At 36.2% G+C, this 20,747-nt stretch overlaps 1 protein-coding gene and 2 pseudogenes across 1 annotated transcript; 1 reads left to right on the forward strand and 2 right to left on the reverse strand.

Annotated features, from left to right (window-relative positions):
* The first annotated feature begins 151 nt into the window (after positions 1-151).
* Positions 152-2,742, forward strand: LOC120204885 (annotated as a pseudogene).
* A 3,492-nt stretch (positions 2,743-6,234) lies between these two features.
* On the reverse strand, positions 6,235-8,054 carry LOC120204884 (UDP-glycosyltransferase 92A1-like). Its single transcript, XM_039204898.1, has 2 exons — positions 6,437-8,054; positions 6,235-6,322 (listed from the first exon to the last, which is right to left on the reverse strand). The coding sequence occupies exons 1-2, from the start codon at positions 7,931-7,933 to the stop codon at positions 6,311-6,313; spliced, it is 1,509 nt and encodes a 502-aa protein (XP_039060829.1). The 5' UTR covers positions 7,934-8,054; the 3' UTR covers positions 6,235-6,310.
* A 2,148-nt stretch (positions 8,055-10,202) lies between these two features.
* On the reverse strand, positions 10,203-18,477 carry LOC120204887 (annotated as a pseudogene).
* Positions 18,478-20,747: the final 2,270 nt, after the last annotated feature.

Here is a 20,747-nt window from a genome sequence, read left to right on the forward strand (position 1 = left end):
CTTGGATGAGACGAAAATTAGTTTAGGCACCTATTTGAGAAAACTGGTATAGTTTGAGAACTTATTTTGGTATTAAGCCATCTAAATATACTACCAATTTCCAAAAATATTTTATTTTATAAAGAAGTCAAACCTTTAACGAAATAACAGTAAGCAGAAACCCTATTCTCGTTATTCTTTCTCTCTCTCTTTCTCAGTTTCCGCTGTCAGTAGCCGTTGTTGCTTCCCGCTCCGCCGCACAGCTATTCATTTCAAACGCCATTTTTGACGGCCGGTAAGTTTCTCATATATCTTCACTTATCTTATGTATGCTCTCTTTCATGCTTCTCTTTATATATCGAATCTAAACAGGGTGTGGTAGTTTCTGAAAAGAAAAAAAAACAAAACAATTTAAATAATCCTATCTAAGTTGCTTTCGGTGGGGGGTTTTTGGGCAAGAGAGATGGAATTTGAAGCAAAAGATGAGAAATTTAAGGTAGGTTTTTTGTGTAAAATTATAGAATAAGGAATGAAGTGTTATTTTTAGAGTTTAGCTTAAAACCTTATGGAGCAGCTTGCTTTTTGGGAAGTGGAAGTCTTCAAATATATGTAGATGAGTGAATTTTGTATAGTTTATTTGCTGCATATTTGCTTATTTTTTGTGGAATATGTAACAAAATTATAGAAATTTAAGGTTAAAGGTTTTTTTTTACTATCGGTCTGGTGCGACGAGACATTAGATCTTGATGTTGTGAATAGAAGAAAAAATGAGTTCGAAACGTCGCTTATAATGAATTAGATACTGATAGATATATATGGGGGTTTCTTTTTGAATAATTTACCGTTTGATGTGGAATTGTGGATATCTTCATGTATATCTAGATGGGTGAACTTTGTATAATTTTTGTGGTGCATATATGCTAAGAAAGGTCATTTTTTTTAATTTTAAAGGTTGGTACTTGGTCCGTTACATTTCTTTGAAAATGAAGAAGATGATGGCCCTCGGTTTCGAAGGATCAGCCAACAAGATTGGTGTTGGCCTCGTGACATTAGACGGCACCATTTTGTCGAACCCGCGTCACACCTACATTACTCCGCCCGGTCAAGGTTTCCTTCCTCGGGAAACTGCTCAGCACCATCTTCAGCATGTGCTCCCACTGGTTAAATCGGCTTTAAAAGAGGCACAGATAAAGCCTGATGACATCGACTGCCTTTGTTACACCAAGGGTCCTGGTATGGGTGCACCGTTACAAGTGTCTGCCATAGTTGTTAGGGTTCTTTCACTGCTGTGGAAGAAGCCGATTGTTGCGGTTAACCACTGTGTTGCACATTGAGATGGGAAGGATCGTTACCGGGGCAGATGATCCCGTTGTGTTGTATGTTAGTGGTGGGAATACTCAGGTTATCGCCTATAGTGAAGGGCGGTACAGAATCTTTGGAGAGACTATTGATATTGCTGTTGGGAATTGCTTGGATCGGTTTGCTCGAGTTTTGACCCTCTCAAATGATCCAAGTCCTGGATATAACATCGAGCAGGTACCTTGATAATGTTATGTTGTACTTTTCAAGTTACATAGGTTACTTAGTCGTGGTTTTCGGGTTCTTTTCGATATGTCTATTTGCATTGTTTCCATGTTACTAGAATAGTTTGTTATTATTTTCTAGGACATACTTTCTTCCCCAGTTTCATGTTCTAATTCATGCTCCGAAAGCATTTTCATTCGACCTTCTTGATATGATTTTCTCTATTTCCAGCTAGCAAAGAAAGGCGAAAAGTTTTTCGATCTTCCATACGTCGTCAAAGGGATGGATGTTTCCTTTAGTGGAATACTGAGCTACATTGAAGCCACTGCTGAGGAGAAGCTAAAAATAACGAATGCACCCCTGCGGATTTATGCTACTCTCTTCAGGTGAATTACGTATAGGACCCTATTGCGTTCCTTACTCGAAAGTATATTCGGAAAGCTTTAGGGGACAAGGATCTTTATGTCAACATCCTATTGTATTTTTTTTCAACACATAATGTGAAATGTTGCAGGAAACTCTATTTGCAATGCTTGTGGAGATAACGGAACGGGCGATGGCTCATTGCGACTCGAAAGATGTTCTCATAGTTGGTGGTGTGGGCTGCAACGAGCGGTTACAAGAGATGATGCGGACAATGTGTTCCGAACGAGGTGGAAGACTGTTTGCTACCGATGACAGGTACTGCATTGACAATGGAGCAATGATTGCGTATACGGGTCTCCTTGCCTACGCTCATGGGTCCACAACACCACTCGAGGATTCGACATTCACTCAGCGGTTCCGGACCGATGAGGTGCATGCAATCTGGAGGGAGAAACAGGAGTCCGGTGACTCGAGTGGTCCTGCAGACGGAGGAAATTAGATGCCAGCTGCTATTAAGGTATGTATGTCGCCTTAGTCTTGCCGAAAAGGGAAAATAAATTTACCGCAAATGCATGAGTGTCGGATACTAGTATGTATCGTGTTTTCGATCATTTTAACAATTTGCAGAAAGTTCCATATATTTTCATTACAACAACATGCGGCATGTTTTTTTTTTCTCCCCCAGACTTCAATGGTTGTTGTGTGTCCCAGATCAGGATCTTGAAGATTCATCAAAGGTTTCTGTATTAATTACATACCTTGTAGTAGACTTACCAGGAAAGATCAAAGAACAAACTTTACTCTGTATTATGAAATGTCTGAATTTGTAAATCATGTTCTGAATGTGCTTATTTGGAAGCTATATATATATATTAGACCAAATACATAGAGAAAATATTGTTCATTAAGATTAGAAGCCTACAAGCAATTTACAAAATCTAGGATGATGGAACAAAGCATGAGCTTTTCTGGAAATCTACTACAAGAATAACATAATTGTGAGAACGAGCTAACCCTTTTCATGGATTTATCAAGGGTAGAACACCATGAATGCTACAAATTATGACACTGGTGATCTCTAGATTCGACCTCTTTGATGTTTCGAATGGCACCCTCGACCGTTTTTGACAGCCGGTCCGCGTGTTCCTCGATGACGGCCATAAATGCACATAATTCCACCCTACAGAGCACTAATTCTTCATTTGCTTGATTCAACTCGGATGATAATTCCTGGATTTTCTTATCTTTGTCATCCTGTTGCATCCAAAAAAGAATGGTTGAATTGATTTATGTAGTTGTCATAACATTGAAACAGATATACAAACACATTTTTGCACATATTCCTCTGAAACTTGGATGTGAGTGTCGAACTCGGGTACGCATCTGATACGTGAATTTCGGCTTTTTTCCAAGTTCCATTTATCTGGAGTTCCTCGAAGGATCATCGCCTTACCCTGTTCGGATAAGCATTGAAACATACGTGCTAGACACATGTACTTCATGGAAAACGAAGTCGGAGAAACATAACAATCTCCCATCTCTCCAACAAAAGTAGCGATCTCGGATTGTATAACATGTAACATAAAGCATCATTTTTCAGTAGTGAAAGCAGAACAGAGAAATATCAGCCTAGTTCTTTCGAACAAAATGAAGGGAACTTACATGATCCTTTGAGGAGGTAACAAATAGAGGATGATTATGCTCCTTGACAAATAGAGGATGATGGAGAAAACACTCTGTCGAACCTTGTGGTACGATCCGGTCTGAATTTATTCAACGATGAACTCGTCGAGTATCAAGGCTTCTGGTGCCCGGACATGTTTGTGAAGGGAATCCTATGGGCACAGCGACACTTCGAGGCTCGATCGTCCGATATCTTCCTTTGCAGCGCTCCGAAAACCGGCACGGCCTGGCTGAAAGCCCTCACTTTTGCCATCGTATAGAGAATGACCACGGGCGACAACGCTGGTCGTTTACTCTCTGAGATGCCGCATAAATTGCTTCACAGTTTGGAGATCACCGAAGTCGATACGCCTTTCGAACGAGATCCCGAAAACCCTCTAATCCCCACTCATATACCCATCTCTTCTTTGCCTAAATCTGTATCGGATCCGTCTTCGAGCTGTAAGATTGTTTACATCTGCAGGGACCCCAAAGACACCTTCGTATCCATGTATCATTTCTTCGCCAAAGTGGCGGCTTCGAGGCTTCGAGGAACGTAGAACCGATTCCACTCGGTAAAGCTTTCGAGCATTTCTGCGATGGAGAATCGCCTTTCGGACCCTACTGGGATCACGTTTTAGGGTACTGGAAAGCAAGCTTGGATCAGCCCGATAAAGTCTTGTTCTTGAAATATGAAGAATTGAAGAAAGACACGGCCTTTTACGTCGCGAAACTGGCCGGATTCATCAGCTATGGATTCACCGATGAGGAAGAAGGAGACGGAGTTGTTGAAAAGATTGTGAGAATGTGCAGTTTCGATCATATGAGCAACCTTGAAGTGAATAAAAATGGGAAATTCGGAGAGAATACGGCCTTGGAAATGAACAACAATGTGTTCTTCCGAAAAGGAAGCGTCAAGGACTGGGAAAATCATTTGACACCGGCCATGGCTGCTCGCATGGATTCGATAACCGAGCAGAAGCTGGGAGGTTCGAGTTTGAATTTGATCTATTCAAACTCGATAAAAATATCATAAATTCTATGTATTATAATCAAAACCATATATTACAAGAACAAAATAAGCTTTCTGGAATTCGTCTTCTTGTCTTCCTCCTCATTGAATGAATCAATGCAGTTGTGATGTTATTCATTATAATGTACAGTCGTGAAGCACTTACTCTTGAAGAAGTGTATGATAACATGCATTCGTATGACAAAATAGAACATCTATTGAAGAAGTGTATGATAACATGCACTCGTATGATAAAATAAAACATCTCGTATTTATATCGAAGTCTCAAACAAAAGGTCTCGTAGTACATGGATCGACTAATAACAACCGCGAAAGAAAAAGTAAAACGTAATTCCGGAGGTAAAAACAGGGACATGTCAAAATCCTTAAATCGAGGAAAAACTTAAAATTAGTGTAAGAAGGGTCACACTAAATCAAAGTATTACAAGTTACACAACAAAATCGAAATAGAAGTTACAGAGCAGAATTCCAAAAATTTTGATGAGACCGATATAGTAGAGGAATACGATAACGGAGAACTCCTAATTACAACTGACGACAACTCTAAAACAAGCGAAGAACAACTGTCCCCTGCCGATGCCTCTCGACGCCTTTCGTGTAGTATCTATACGGCAACCAAGGGGTTAATGTGGACATTGAAGACTCCACAGGCTCCATGTACGGCAAACAAAGAAAGTAGAACTTGTACATTCAGTTATAAGAGAGGAAGAGAGTATGATGGTTTAAATTCATGGTTTGACTTGGAGACTCACTTTGCTTTCCTTCCATGGAGTCCACCGTAGATTCCAAGAGAAACCAAAGTTCCAATGGTGATGATGGAGAAGACATTCTGTCAAACCTTCCGGTACTAGCCGGTCTGACTTATTCAACGATGAACTCGTTGAATATCAAGGCTTTTGGTTCCCGGCCATTATTGTGGAGGGAATACTAAGGGCTCAACGACACTTCCTGGCCCAATCATCTGATATCTTCCTATGTACTGCTCCAAAAAACCGGCACAACCTGGCTGAAAGCCCTCGCTTTCGCCATCGTGTTGAGAACAACTACCGGCAATGGCTGCAACCCTTTACTCTCCAAGTCGCCCCATGATTTGCTTCGCAATTTGGAGATCACCAACGTCGATACGCCTTTCGAACGAGATCCCAAAAACCCACTAATCCCCACTCATATGCCCTTCTCTTGTTTGCCGAAATCTGTATCGGATCCATCTTCGAGTTGCAAGATTGTTTACATTTGCAGGGACCCCAAAGACACCTTCGTCTCCATGTATCATTTCTTTCCCAAAGTGACGACATCAAGGAATATAGAACCGGTGCCACTCGGTAAAGCTTTCGAGTTCTTCTGCGATGGAGAATCGTTTCGTGGACCTTACTGGGATCATGTATTAGGGTACTGGAAAGCAAGCTTGGATCAGCCCGATAAAGTCTTGTTCTTGAAATACGAATAATTGAAGGAAGACACGGCCTTTTACGCAACAAAACTGGCCGGATTCATCGGCTATGGATTCACCGACGAAGAAGAACGAGACGGAAGTGGTTGAAAAGATAGTCAGAATGTGCAGTTTCGATCATCTGAGCAACCTGGAAGTGAATAAAAATGGAAAATTTGGAGAGAATACGGCCTTGGAAATGAACAACAATGTGTTCTTCCGTAAAGGAAGTGTCGAGGACTGGGAAAATCATTTGACACCCGACATGTCGGCTCGTATGGATTCGATAACCGAGCGGAAGCTGGGTAGCTCGAGTTTTAATCTGATTTATTCATCTCCATAATAGTATAATAAAGTCTTTATACTATTATAAATTCAATTCGATCTATGAATATCTCTAAGAACAACAATGATATCCATTTTCATAGGACTGTTTTTCATATCCTTGTTTTAATGGCAGAAACAAAATCATCTAACGCTTTAATAGAAGACCCTTTGTCACCTCCTTCATCCTTCACAGCTGCCCTTATATGTTCCGCGATTTCTTCAGCTTTTTTCTTCATATCCCCTCCTTTCCCTTCTTTATCCATCACCATTTCCGTCACTTTCTTAACCCGTTCACTCGAAACAGAACCCTGAATCCCCGTCGTCAACTCCACCGCGACTCCCATTTCCTCCACCAGCATCTTCGAGTTATAAGCCTGCTCGGCCGCCATCGGCCACCCTATGATCTTTACACCTTGGCTCAAGCTTTCCAACGTTGAATTCCACCCGCAATGGCTTAAAAACGCCCCGGTCGACTTATGCGACAAGATCTCCAATTGCGGCGCCCAGTTTTTCACCAACAACCCTTGGTTACTCTTACTCATTCGATCTTCGAACCCTTGCGGTAACCATTCGGATTTAAACTCGGACTTTAAGTTGAATCCGAGTGGAGGCCTAATCACCCAAATGAATGGTTTCCCACTGGCTTCCAACCCAATTGCCAGTTCCATCATGTGTGATGGACTAATGGTGTTTTGAGAACCAAAAGAAACGTAAAGAACTGAGTCATAACCATGCATGTCAAGCCATTGAAGACACTTTTCAGGTGAAATCCCAGGCTCTTTCCCTGCATGTTGTCTATATAAACTATCACGATTCGAGGACGACGAAGACGATGGGTTAACTAACCATGGGTTGGGCAAAAGAGGACCAATTGGCCAAACAGGGGACTTGATGAATTTTCTCAGCAAATCCAAACCAAATGGCTCAATCTCCTCCACCGTGTTGCACAACCACCCAAATGACTTCAAAGAACCAGAAATCTGTGGCTGCATGAACCTGGACCATAGTTCATTCCCATCAGCATTCCTCAAAAACCCATGCAGTTGAGAGACGTGAAATTTACACCTTTCAGGGAATCCAGGCACGTTAAACTCATCGGAATCCGTTTTCCGATGAGGAAGATTCAACCACAACGAAACGTAACTCATCGTCCCATAACCACCGCACGTCGAGAACGTAACGTTTACCGTTCCCACACCGTTGGCGACATCGACAGCCCAACCGAAGAACACATCAGAAATAACACAAACAGGTGGTCTTCCCTGCCGTGTAACCACATCCGACAACGCATCACGAAACGGGGTCCTCAAACAAACGGAAGAAGAAAAGAGCTTACCGATGAGATCCAACGTCAAGTCCTCGGTGTTCTCCGTGTCGGGCGGCAACCCGTGATCGGAACTGGCGAACGGGAGCTCCAACAAGCGGATTCCGGGATTGGGGTCCTGCCGGAGAGTGGAACGGAGGTACTGGATGTTGAGAGGAGTATTGGCTATGGCGATGTTGAAGCCGGTTTGGCGACGGATCTGCTTCGCTAAAGCTAGGAATGGAATGAGATGGCCGTGACCCATGAAAGGAAGCATTACAATGTGTATGAATTCGCCGGCAGAACCCATGATCGAGCTTGCTCAAGATGAGATTTTTTTTTTCTTTTTTGCTGGTAAATTGTGGGTACAGACCCCAAAGCTTTGAATTTGGTTATCAAGAGCAATAATGGCGGTCCCTTTGATGTTTGGCAGAGACGTAAACGTAGTTGGGGAATGTGATTCCATAAAGGCATTTACGTGGCTCTCGTCATTACACATCTATATACCAAATCAAGCTAACCGACAGATAAAGTGCTGGTTTTTTTCATTTTTCTTTTATAGGAATCTTAATTATCAATCAATCATGGTACGCAGTTAGAAATTTTTAAAAAATAAGGTCTAAATTTTTTATTTATTTTACAAAAAATAGATTTCAAAAAATAAACTAGAATTATATTTTTTAAAAATCATTTTACAGTGTTTGGATAATGTTATGTAATTTATTTTTTACTGATTAATAAATTTTATAAAAGTTTTTTATTATAAACATCAAATACAATAAATAATATTATTTACTAACTAAATAATAATATTATTTTTAGAATATTAGAATAATTTATATATCTACAAATTTATAAACAAAAATATTAGGATTATTATATTTTACTAAAACAAAATTATTATAAATTATACTAATTATTTATTAAAATAAAAATAATATATTATTAATTATATTATTTACTTATTAAAATAATAATATTATTAAACTATTAAAAATTATAATATTAAATAAGAATTTTATATTGTATTTTAAAGAGTATATATTAATATTCAATAATATTATTTTATGAAATTAATAAATAATATTAATTTTATTAATTGTTTATTATATATTATTTAAACAAAAGTAAAACATTATACATTATAATAATAATATAACTATAACAATAAAAATATTATATTATATTATTAAATTATCAATAAATATAATTTAATAATTACATTTTTTATTAAAATGATATTAAAATAATATATTAATATTAAATGTATAAAATAATAATGTTCTGAGAGTTTATGCTTTGAAGTGAAAAATTCATAAAATGACATACGAAAAATCATATGGTAAGTCATTTTCGAAAATATGTAAAGAAAATTCAGTTGATCAGGAAAATGAATTGACCATCTGTTTTCTATAAACCAAACACTAAAAAATGAAGAAAATATTTTTCGAAAAATAAATTACAAGTAAACAAACAGACCTTATTTTAGGAAAAAAAATGAGTACATAAATTTCCTTTTTTATTCTTTCGCATTTTTAAATTAAACTAAATTTACTAACAATGTTAGTTCAAGTAGTAAGCAATTTGATATCGCTTAAGCAATATCTCATGTTCGAATTCTTGTGTATACAGAAAATCCTAGCTGAGAGACTCACCCACCAAAATCAATGTTCGACTTGGATCGATCTAGATTAATCAGCGCAAAACCTTATAACTTGAGGGCATAAAAAATTAAACTAATTTTAATAATTTTCTCAAAATAATAAGTATGCACTTGATCCCTACGCCCGCATATATCCACCCCTATCCACCCCTGATAGTAGGTGAAAATTAACATAAAATTCAAATTCGAATATTTTAGTTAAGCTTTTTTTAACCGGGTTTAAATTAAAAAATTTAGAAAACAAAATAAAAACATATTTAAGATGAAAAATATCCGACTAACCCAACATAAAAATTTCATACGAAAGTATATAGAAAGACACAAACTATGCAAGAAAGATTGTATCCAACAATTAAAGATGTAAATGAACAAAACGTTTAATAAACTATTTAGAAACCGTTCATATAATATTTGTTTATTAAGTTAAATAGAAGAATACAAACAAAATTTTTATGCTCATTTAATAATTGAATGAACACGAACACAGACGTGTTCGATTCATTTAAATTCACAAACAAACTCGTACATAAACTCATTTATTTTTTATATTTTAAATAGTCAAGATACTTATTAAATTAAATATGTGATAAAATTTGAATTTTAACCTTAAATCCTAAGAAGTTTATGCACTGATTGTGTAGTTTTACCGTTTTCCCTATTATAATATAACACACACAAAAACTTCTCGTTACTCTCTTTTCCCTTTTACTCTAAACAAACATGTTCGCGAACTATAAACGAACACTAAATGAACATATTCACAATCGCTAAACGAACATAAAACCAAACATGTTTGTGAACATTTAAACGAACATGTTCAAAAACACGTTCACGAGCGTTAAATAAAAACGAACACAAACACCTTGAAAAATAAAAAAAAACGACACAAACACGATACTAAAAAAATAAACGAACATAAACCAAACATTAGCACCCTAAAATTAAACAAAAGAGCACAAATACAAACTTATTCGTTCAAGCTCGATTTATTTACACTAATAATCCCAAGGTGTGTTTTTCTCCATTAATCCCATAATATAAAAAAGAATAAATATGACGTCATATTCATACAATATGGCAACCAAAATTTCTACGAATAATGTGAAAATGGCAGAGAAAATGAGGAATGTAAAGGACTAAAAAGGAAGCAAAAACACAAACCTGATAAAAGCGGAAAACTCGTAGTTTCGTAACCCTGCGCCCGGCAGATGAACGAGTAGTTTTTGTACACAAAGCTCCATGGATTTAGACGTAAATCTTTCGAGGCTCGATCACTTTGGAACTGGAAACAAATAATGGTTCTCATAAAAGCATTTCTAAACAAAGAGATTATCGATGTATTCTTAGCGAACACCGGGAATTCAAGTCAGAGACGAACTCATGATGGAGCAGCAGATGCCTTCTCCAGTTTCTCCTTTTCGATCTCAGCTCTCCGCTGTTCAGCATGTTGAGCAACGCCATTTGCAAGAGCTTGATAATGGAAATCCAGTGTCTGCGTAAGGTTCTGAAAGTTCACAGGATCTGATGCTTGCAGAGCTAAAGGAAGGAAAGAAAAAGGTCCTCATTTCAAACAACGCCGTGGCAAAATCGACAAAAGCAGAAGATGCATGGAAACAAGACTATAAACATTTACCCTTGACAATATCTACAAAGAAAATAAAAGGGTCAACATCATCGATTGGTGACTGCATCTCTTCATCATCAGTAAAGTCATCATCAGAGTCGTCGTCGTCGTCATTAGCACGGAAAGCTTTAGCCTATAGAGAAAACAAGGTCAGGTAGAGTGAAATAAAGGGCTTCAAGGATAAAAACAAGGCATACCTGGGCAGCTAACTTTTGAAGCCTGCGGCTATCAGCTTCATCATCATCCTCTGCATCGACTCCCATTTCCCTGTCAGAACCATCGTCGTTGTCATCATCAGTCTGGAACCCATCCATGTCATCATCATCTTCAGCCTCTTCTTCCTTCGCAGCTTCTGCTTGCACAAATAATGCATAATAAAACACAGAAAGACAAGGATACAAATCTCAAAAAGGAAGCAACAACCTCCCCCCAAAACAATATAAAAATACAACAAATAGAAACCTGCAACTTGATCCTTATACGCTACCAGGAGATCAAGGGCAGCCCTGAATACACGCCCAAGAGCCTCCCCGGCTATCTGTTCACCGGGAAGTGCAAGAAGTGACGTAAGACCCAAGCAGCACACTTTCTTATCATGTTCCCTGTAGAAGCCAGATAACTTGTTAAGCATAGCCAGACAATACTAAGTATAAACTTCATTGTAAAACAAATGATATAATGCCCAAGGCTAGCACAGACTGATACTGAAAATGATCAAAGCAAATACAAAACTACCTACCGCTTAAAATTAGCCCGTACACCACTCTTTCTGACTTGTTGCAACAATTGGAACCAAAGGTTGAACTTCCGTTGTAACAGCAAACTTATTCAATATGCTGAGTTTAAAGCTGCATTGTAATAGACTGCATTGGCAATCTGGTTAAAGAAGACCAGTGCATTGTTAGGGAATCATAGACCAAAAACGTTTCCAGGAATTCAAAACATTTCTGACAGAAAAAAAAAGCAACAGACAAAATGTGTAATATATACAAGACACGAGCACATGAAATATGACTTGCTGCGAAAGAATACAGCTATATATTTAACACCTTACCACTTGTACAAGAAGACATTTCAACCGTGATTTCTCCGTTCGTTGCAATCGGTCAAGTGTGATTCTTAAATATGGCTCAACCCAGTGATCCACCTGCCCTCTACAGTTTTGAAACACTACTTCAATCAGCTTTGGGGCAGGTTCAATATCATTGTCCTCTAAATTTTTATCAGCCATAATCTGCAAAAGAAAAAGTAAATGATATAGGTGTTACATAACCAAGGAGATCGACATATTCCAAAGTTTTCCATCTACAGGCAACTTTTTATAGCTAAAAATGCACTCACAGATGAAATCATATTCCAAAGACTTTGCTGGTAGTCCAGTTCCTTGCAGGAAAGAAAATGTGCTGTTCCCCTAGATACATAGTTGTCCAAAGGAACCAAAATATCTGCATGAAAACAGCCACACTTAGAAACAATACAAATCTACAGAAATTATTTATTTGACAATGCGATGTTAAGCAAACATGCATAAAGCAGAAGTTTTAGATCAGTAATTTTAGCTACTATAGATAAGAAGAAAACAGTTAGAAGTGTTACTCTATAATGTCTAGTTAAAATTTCCTAAAACATTAAGATATGAACATAATGAAGGAACAATGGCAAAACGAAAGTCGAATCAAATCATACTTGGAAAGAAGTCTATTGCCCAATCAGCTAATGCTTCAATCATCAACGGCCAAAGGCTCCACATATTCAACGATATAGTCGGAGAAAAGAAGGTCATATATGAAACAATCTCCAAGACTTCTTCAAAAACCTCTGCAAAAGAATATAAAAAGAAGTTCAATGTAATGACCCTATAAAATGATATAAGACCATATACCATCTCATAGAAGCCAACTTTGGCATGTATGAAATGCAAAAGCCAATCCATCCAATAAACTATTTGATAATATATTTTATCAACTCACTTTTAAATTTCTTCAGCATAATAAGTCTTTGGTTCTTTTTAACGAGTTTTAACAAGACTGATTACTAATAAAGGTTTAAAGGTATCTTACAACAAAGCTAAATTTACTTAGAGCATGCCTGTCAGAAAGTTAAAAGTTAAAACTTTCCACTGTTGATTTTTTTATTATTTTTGCAAAAGGGTAATGTATTTATGAACATATCTAATAATACACAAATACATTCAAGATCAAACTACATTTGTAGTGGTTAGTGATACTCTGATGCAATTATAAAACCATGTTGCACTGGCTAGGGTCACCAAATTGTTCTTTCATCCGATATAAAATTTTAAAAAGTTCTAAACATAATTAAAGTGGTGGTGATATCTATTAACAGTTAAGTATTACATGCTAATAGCGATAGAACAAAAACATTGATTTCTCTTCAACTTGTCCAAACCCGAAATCCATAAAGCTAATAACTCAAAAATCCTATGAAAAAAACAGCATCTAAACAATAGCAGCTTGAAATATAATTTCCAAACTTAAGATTAATTAGTTAACTAAAACTATATTCTCAATCCAGTCTCATTCAGCATCATACTCATTTCTGGTTGCAACAGTATGCAACACTACTAAGAAAAAAATTAAAAATAATCACTGAAACAGGGGAAGAAATGAGAGAAACGCTGCACTTGCCTTGTCCATCAGTTGTCAACATTCTTTGCATGATTGGAAGCAAAGTAGGCTCAACCTGAACAAACAGGTGAGGAAGCCTGCTGACCGATTCAAGTATTGTGCTTATGGCACGTAAACAGCCAACTGCAGCCAGAGCACCGGCATCATCAGCTTCATCATCAGCTTCTGCAGTGTTCATACACCTCCAAAATGCAGCTGCCTGAAAGCAGAGGACACCATTACAGTTTCAGGACTAGACAATTATAAATAAATAATTCAAAAGAAATCAAGAAAACATGCATTACCAAATTCTGACATAATCCAAGAGCATAAGGCGCCATCTCCTCCCCAAACTTGTCGACTATAGTCTCCAGGGTAAAAACAAGGTCCTCGTTCTCAACCTCATTCATAAGTTTAAAAATCTCTGGAAGAAATGATGTTGCAAGCTATTCACCAATTCGGTTGATAATGAAAGTAATCATGTATTGTGTGAATGCTCAATATAATCATATACAAAATCCGAAAGTTAAGGAAAAAAGGAAAAGATATGACTATCAGATAATCAAAAGCTGCTAATAAGATGTTGCAGGTACTAAATACCACTTACCATCAAGTAGCTGAGGAAGAATAGGACGAATATCATTTAAATCTGCAAATAAAATAACTTATTTTCAGTTACACAGTCAACACTCCAATTAAACAGATCTGTGTACAGTAACCAGTTGACTTCAAATGCAGACTTAACCCAAGTTTGCTCAATCCAAAATCAACTCACATAAAATATAAAATGAAGTTCAAAGCAAAATTATCAGCTACCTACCTTTGCAAGCTTCAACAAATGATCTCAATGCAAAAACAGAATCAACTCGAACAGGAAGTTCTGGATCACGCAGCCCAGAAACAACACTATGAAGTGCTTGGAGGAAATTATTCTTGTCAGAGAAGTTTACATGGGCATATTGTCCCGCTACCCATGCAGCCTAACAACAAGATAAAAAAAGGCATAAAACCAAGAAAATTCTCACAAATGCAAATATGTGTGTGTGTGAAATCTTGAAAACACTGAAAGGGGAATATTAAAAAACCCCCAAGATAAAAAAAATTGAAATCAAACCTTGGCTCTTAGATGACCAACATGACTGCGGAACTCTGGGAAAACATGTTGAATCAACATATGTTCCAATTCAGATTTATAGGGCTCAGTTTGTTTGAGTTTATCACAAAGCGCTCCAACAGCAAGTAGAGCACCATCCTTCTGTCGGTAGGGCTTATATTCTAGCGGTGCTTCATAATATCTGGAACAAGAAAAGAAAGGCATGAATATACCAACAAAACATAAAAAAGTCAACATCAAATAATACCATTAATCTCTTCTATATATGCTTCAAGAGTAACATGATACCTCTTGAAATTTTCCACAATGAATTGAATAAACTTTTGAAGATTCTCTTTTCCACGTTTTCTGACTAACTCGCTGACAAAGTCCATGGAAGCAGTCCTCGGACTATAAAATCTTCTATAATATCTGAAGTGCAAAATAGGATGTATGACCCATGTGGCCCATTCAAGGTTTTGCAACAAGCACACTAGGCTTAGGAGCTTACCATAGCCCTTCCTTACATACTCATGTGGATCTTCCTCCCAAAGCTTCTGATCATTGTCATTGAAGCACATGAGAGGGAAGACTATCTCAAAAAGAAGAACATCAAGCTGAGGTTGCAATAAAGTGTACATGCTATTTTTTGATATGCTGCATTTAAAAAAATGTTAATTTTGTCAGAATCCATTAGGAACATTTCTAAACTAAAAACAAATTGCAATACAGAAACATAGGCAATGCAGAATGCTAAAAAGCTAATTATAGTATTAATTTACTTGAGCAGTTTCTAAATTAAATACAATTTGCAATATGAAAACATAGGAGATGGGGAATGCTACGAAGCTCATTATAAGATCCTTGAGACTTTATTCTGTTACAATTGTTAATTTTATGGTGCTTAATTTTAATACTTCATAGGTGTAGGGCTATATGTAGTATGTTGTTACAATTAATTAGGGTTCATAATCTTAGCGATGTTTTCCTTACCCAATTAGAGTTTGTTTACAAGTCAAGTTTGTTTGTTTTCTTCTTTTTTCATTTTCTTGAGTTTCTGGTCAAGAAAAGCTTGTTAAGGGCCTATATAATGAACTCTTCAAAAAAGGGTATAGCCATGCAATTAAATTTCAGCTTATAATTATTGTGATAGCGAGACATGAACATCCTTCAGTGTAGCTCCCAAGAAACCCAAGGTGAGACTTGACTTTTCTTTCTTCTCGGTTATGAAATGTGATCAAGGAACCCTACCATCTTAAAATATGGAAAAGTAGTGATAAGCATGACAGGCTTGGTTGTTTACATTATACAGAAAGAAATTATTCTAACTGGAACTGCAATAGCAAAAATTCATTGTTTTCATGTGTTCGGCTTTTATGTTAACATGATCACGGTAGTCAAAAATTCACCATGAAGCTCAAGCACATTTCTCAATCAGCAAAAGATAGAAAGTAACAGGCAGCAATGGAAAGAAAACATTCAAAACATAATCTTTCGGTCACATTTAGCCTAGAAAAAGTGGATGGGCCAGTTATCCCAAAGTAATTGCAGCTCTCACTAAACATCTTAAACTGACTAAAGAAAATTGAAAGCAACAGTTTTGACATGATTCATGCATAAACACATTGCAAACCTGTTGCTTAGATATGAAGAATAAGGTTGGTAACTCTGTCAGGGAGATAGCCACCAACACGGATGACACCCAATAAGTTTAAGTGGCATTCCAAAATTTTCCCCGCATAGTTCTTTTGGAACATTTGGGCAAAAGCCCTGTTTCTGGATTCCTAAGCTTTAAATCTCCAAACCTATAAAATAGCCGCCAAAATCACAAATTAGCTTGGAAATTTAAGGGCTACAAAAATTCCAAACTGTGTTCCAGTTTTCATGCTTACCTAGTATAGCCTATTTAAAATATGAACAATCCATTTTTTCACCTTCCACCACCCCCAGGATTTCCTGAGCTCGGGATCTACAGGTTGGCCTTCCACGGGAACAGGCCTCTCCAAAACATTTAAGAAAAGCATCATCCAAGTGTTGAAGGCATTAGGATCAAGTAACTGCTTAGGAATCTCCAACTGAAAAGTAGAAGCAATCCAAAGATGTCATGTCAATCATTAAAACAAATCACAAACTAATTACAGTAAGACATAAAACACCATAGTACAATCAATTCTGCTTGAAATATTTGGCACATAATTTCTCCTAAAGATATGTATAATAATAAGATGCAACAAAATGGATTATTTAGCATGCTAGTAACTTGATTGAGAACCTTTTAGTGGACGAACAAACAAGACAAGGAAACACAGAATTCATGGCAATAGACATATATAAAATAAACTATAAAAACACATTGTTCAACAATAATACATACAACTTTAAATAAACATTTCTTCGATCAATATGCCAAAAGTGTAGTCTGGAAAAAAGCTAGAGAGAACTAAGAATAGGGAAAAAACTAGGGAATAAACAAAAAGAAAAATATGTCAGAAAGTGTCCTTCGATATCCGCAAGCAACGAAGAGAACAATAAAATTAATTTGATAACTTACATAGACAGATGACCAGAAAATTTTACAAATAAGCTTTATCAAATATGCCACTTCCACTGCTGGTTTTTCAATCTGGACAAGTCTGTTGAATATATTGAGAAGATGAGGGAACGTCTCCTCAACAATGTGGTGAACTGGAGTTTTCTCCTCCTCTGACTTGAACCTAGAATGATAAAGAAAATAATGACATTAGTATTGGAAAATCAAAGAAAAACAACATAAATCATCATAACGGCTTCGAATGGAAAAAGCTTCCTCCTAGCACATATTCTAGTCGAGCATTAAGGCCATTGAATACTGTTATTGAATAAAAACATTAAAAAGCATAGCCTTCGGTGAGAAATTTACATTATAAAGAATATCAAAACTGCCAACTGAATGAGAAATTTTGCAACCAAAAATAGAAAATGGGATATACACTTACTCATATTTTCTAGCAAGTATCTGCAACACGAACAAAGCCCCATAAACCTGCTGATCCTGCAGGTTATGCTTCACCCAGTCCAGAAGCCGTGGCCACTGCTCCGGATAATCGGCATGAATAATTGTCTTGAGACACTCACCCAATTGCACCCTGCAAACAAACCAACGTGATGCACACAGCACAAAGCAACTTAATCGATTGCTTCCGAATAACATTTGGTAACAATTCTAAACAAACAACCAATAGGCACAACAAACAGGTATACCTCAACAAAGGAGGAACTTGAGCTACAAATACAAGAATATGATCACGAACAACATCTTTGTCACTTTGTAGAATTTTCTGTGGCTCGTCTATATTCAATAAAAAACAAAAGGAAGTATATTCATATTCATAAATATAAACCCAAATGTTTATTTTTTGAATAAAAGATACAATTGATTGATTGAGAATTTATACTCGGATCAAGAGGAGCCCAATTCTTAGCAATAAAATTCTTGAACTGAATAGAAGCAACTTGACGAACCGCTATAGAACAATTATTATCAATGACGATCTGCAACAGTCTCACTAGATGCTGAGGCGTATACTGATACTGAAATAAAATAAAAAATCAATCTTCTGATCTAATATTCAGAGACAATTAATAAAAAATAAAAATTCAATGAATACAACAAACCTTATTGAGACTTTCTTCAGCAGCTTTGCGTTCAGCAGGATTGGGACTGAGAGCAGCCTGTAGAACAACAACCAGACTTGGAACATCCATTTTTGATGAAATATTTTTTAAACTTATTTAAACAAAAATATCTAAACCCTAGACTCAATGATAAGATTCTAGGGTTTAAAAACTTTAAAGAATGAGAGAAAATTAAAAGAGAGAAAGAAGAAGAGATGTTTGCAGAGAATACAAAGTTAGGATGGAAAAGGCTATTTAAACAATAGGGTTTTTTTTTGCATTTTTACCTAAAAAAAACATCATACAATAAAATATTACCGGACATACATATTTTCTTCAAATATTATCGATTTAGTATCATTTCTAATAGAGTAATAATAAAGCGTGTTTCAGGTAACGCGCCTTGTAGACGTGAACGGAATGTGCGGATTAGGAATTGTTCTTTTGTGGGATTCTGTTCGAGCTGGTGCCACAGTTAAAAAGTGCAAATCAGGAGGCGTTCTTTCGTAGAGAATTCTGACACAGGGAGGTATGCACGGATTATGAGGTGCGTCTTCTATTAAATTCCACCTACCCCTATTTAATATTGTCCAATCAACTATCTCCCTCCCTATAAATTTCCCTCGTACAACACTCAAACCATACTAAAAATAACCACATTCTTCCTTTTATGATCCTTCTATCAAGCTTTAAGTAGGTTTTGTTATCATTTTTAGAAGCTATTTTTTATTATATTATAATCATTTAATAGTTTATTATTTTATTATATTTTACTATACTAATTTTTATTACTTTTTGCAGTTATAAAATGAAAGGAGGGTTGATGTGTTTAGATGGGAATCATATCTCGACTCATTTTGCCGATATAGTAACAATTTTAAATTGTGTTATTTTAATTATTGTGAATGTTTTATTTAGTTATTTTTTAGTATTAGTTTATATTTTAATTTGTATATTATTTATTTAATTAGGGGAATTATCGTATATTAGATACATTTATTCGTAATGCTAAGTTAGATATATTGAGTCGTGTCTGGTCGTATTTAACTGAGGTTTTATTCGGTTACATAACGAAAAATGAAGGGCATTGTAACATTGAAACCAACCTTATTTTTGTTTTGATTGAGCAGTAGAGATTAGAGACACACACATTTCATCTTCCGTGTGGGGAGTGTATTATTACGCTGAATGATGTTTCTATGCATTTGGGACTTCCGGTAGATGGGAATGTTAATTCTGGTGTGGTAGATTGTGATTGAAATTCCTTGTGCGATGATTATTGAAACACCCTAACCCGTATCCAACCCGGATACGAATCCGAGGTGTCACATTGACCTTTAAAAGCATGTACTTGTATAAAATAGTGAGTAATTTAAAACTTTTATAACATATAAATGACTAATTTACATAAAAGACATTTTCATTATTACAAAACCAATCAGAGCATGTATCTTTCACTTATTATTTACATATAACTATTCGAAACATTTATAAAACGGTTCATAGCTTAAACAATAGATTCTTTTGAAAACATGCCAACTAGAACTTTATATACTAAAATACATATTATTCACATCTTTTCTGATCTGACCTTTAGTAAGAAGAACTGACATGTCTTGCTCCACATTGCTCTTTACTATTCTCGAAACCTACGTGTAAATCACTTACACGCTAAGTCAAAGACTTAGTGAGGCATATAAACATATAAGGTAAATGGTAACTAATAATCATACCTAAACAATTACTACTATCATTTCATACCACTCATACTTTTACATGTAACAAATATATGCATACATATATGTCATTATCATTCATATCTCTTATCTCATGTTCCTATGATCTCTTATGTCCATATCATATAACATATACCATAACCAATTTCACATATACATATCATGTCATGTACACTATATATAAATATATATACTATCATAAAACACGTACACCCAAGCAATTATATTATCATCTTCATTTCTTTCTTATTTTTTTCACTATCATTGATTCCTTTCATCATATGGTCTTATAAGTTACCATTTGTACAATCAATATCACACATGAAATTTCACAAGGAAGCAAACATATTATCATATCACTTTATTAATATTATCTATTTAATAGCCCATGATACTCATGTGAGAACTAAAGATATGCGAGTACATAGAGGTTGTGCACTAATGCTGTCACCACAACTCATATAATTGCACCGAAGTGCCACGTAGAATTGCACCGGAGTGCCACGTAGAATTGCACCGTAGTGCCATATAATAATGTCCATAAGGACCACATATCATTCCTTAAGAATCATATACATATACTAGGGATCAAGTATGTGTCTCACCAGACTTCACACATGTTCCAAAGAATACATATATGTCCCGAAGGACCACATATCATTCCTTAAGAATCATATACATATGCCAATGATCAAGTATGTGTCTCACCATACTTCACACATATTCC

The sequence above is a fragment of the Hibiscus syriacus genome, unplaced genomic scaffold (genome assembly GCF_006381635.1).
Source record: "Hibiscus syriacus cultivar Baekdansim isolate YM2019G1 unplaced genomic scaffold, ASM638163v2 tig00011718_pilon, whole genome shotgun sequence".
Classification (NCBI taxonomy): Eukaryota; Viridiplantae; Streptophyta; class Magnoliopsida; order Malvales; family Malvaceae; genus Hibiscus; species Hibiscus syriacus.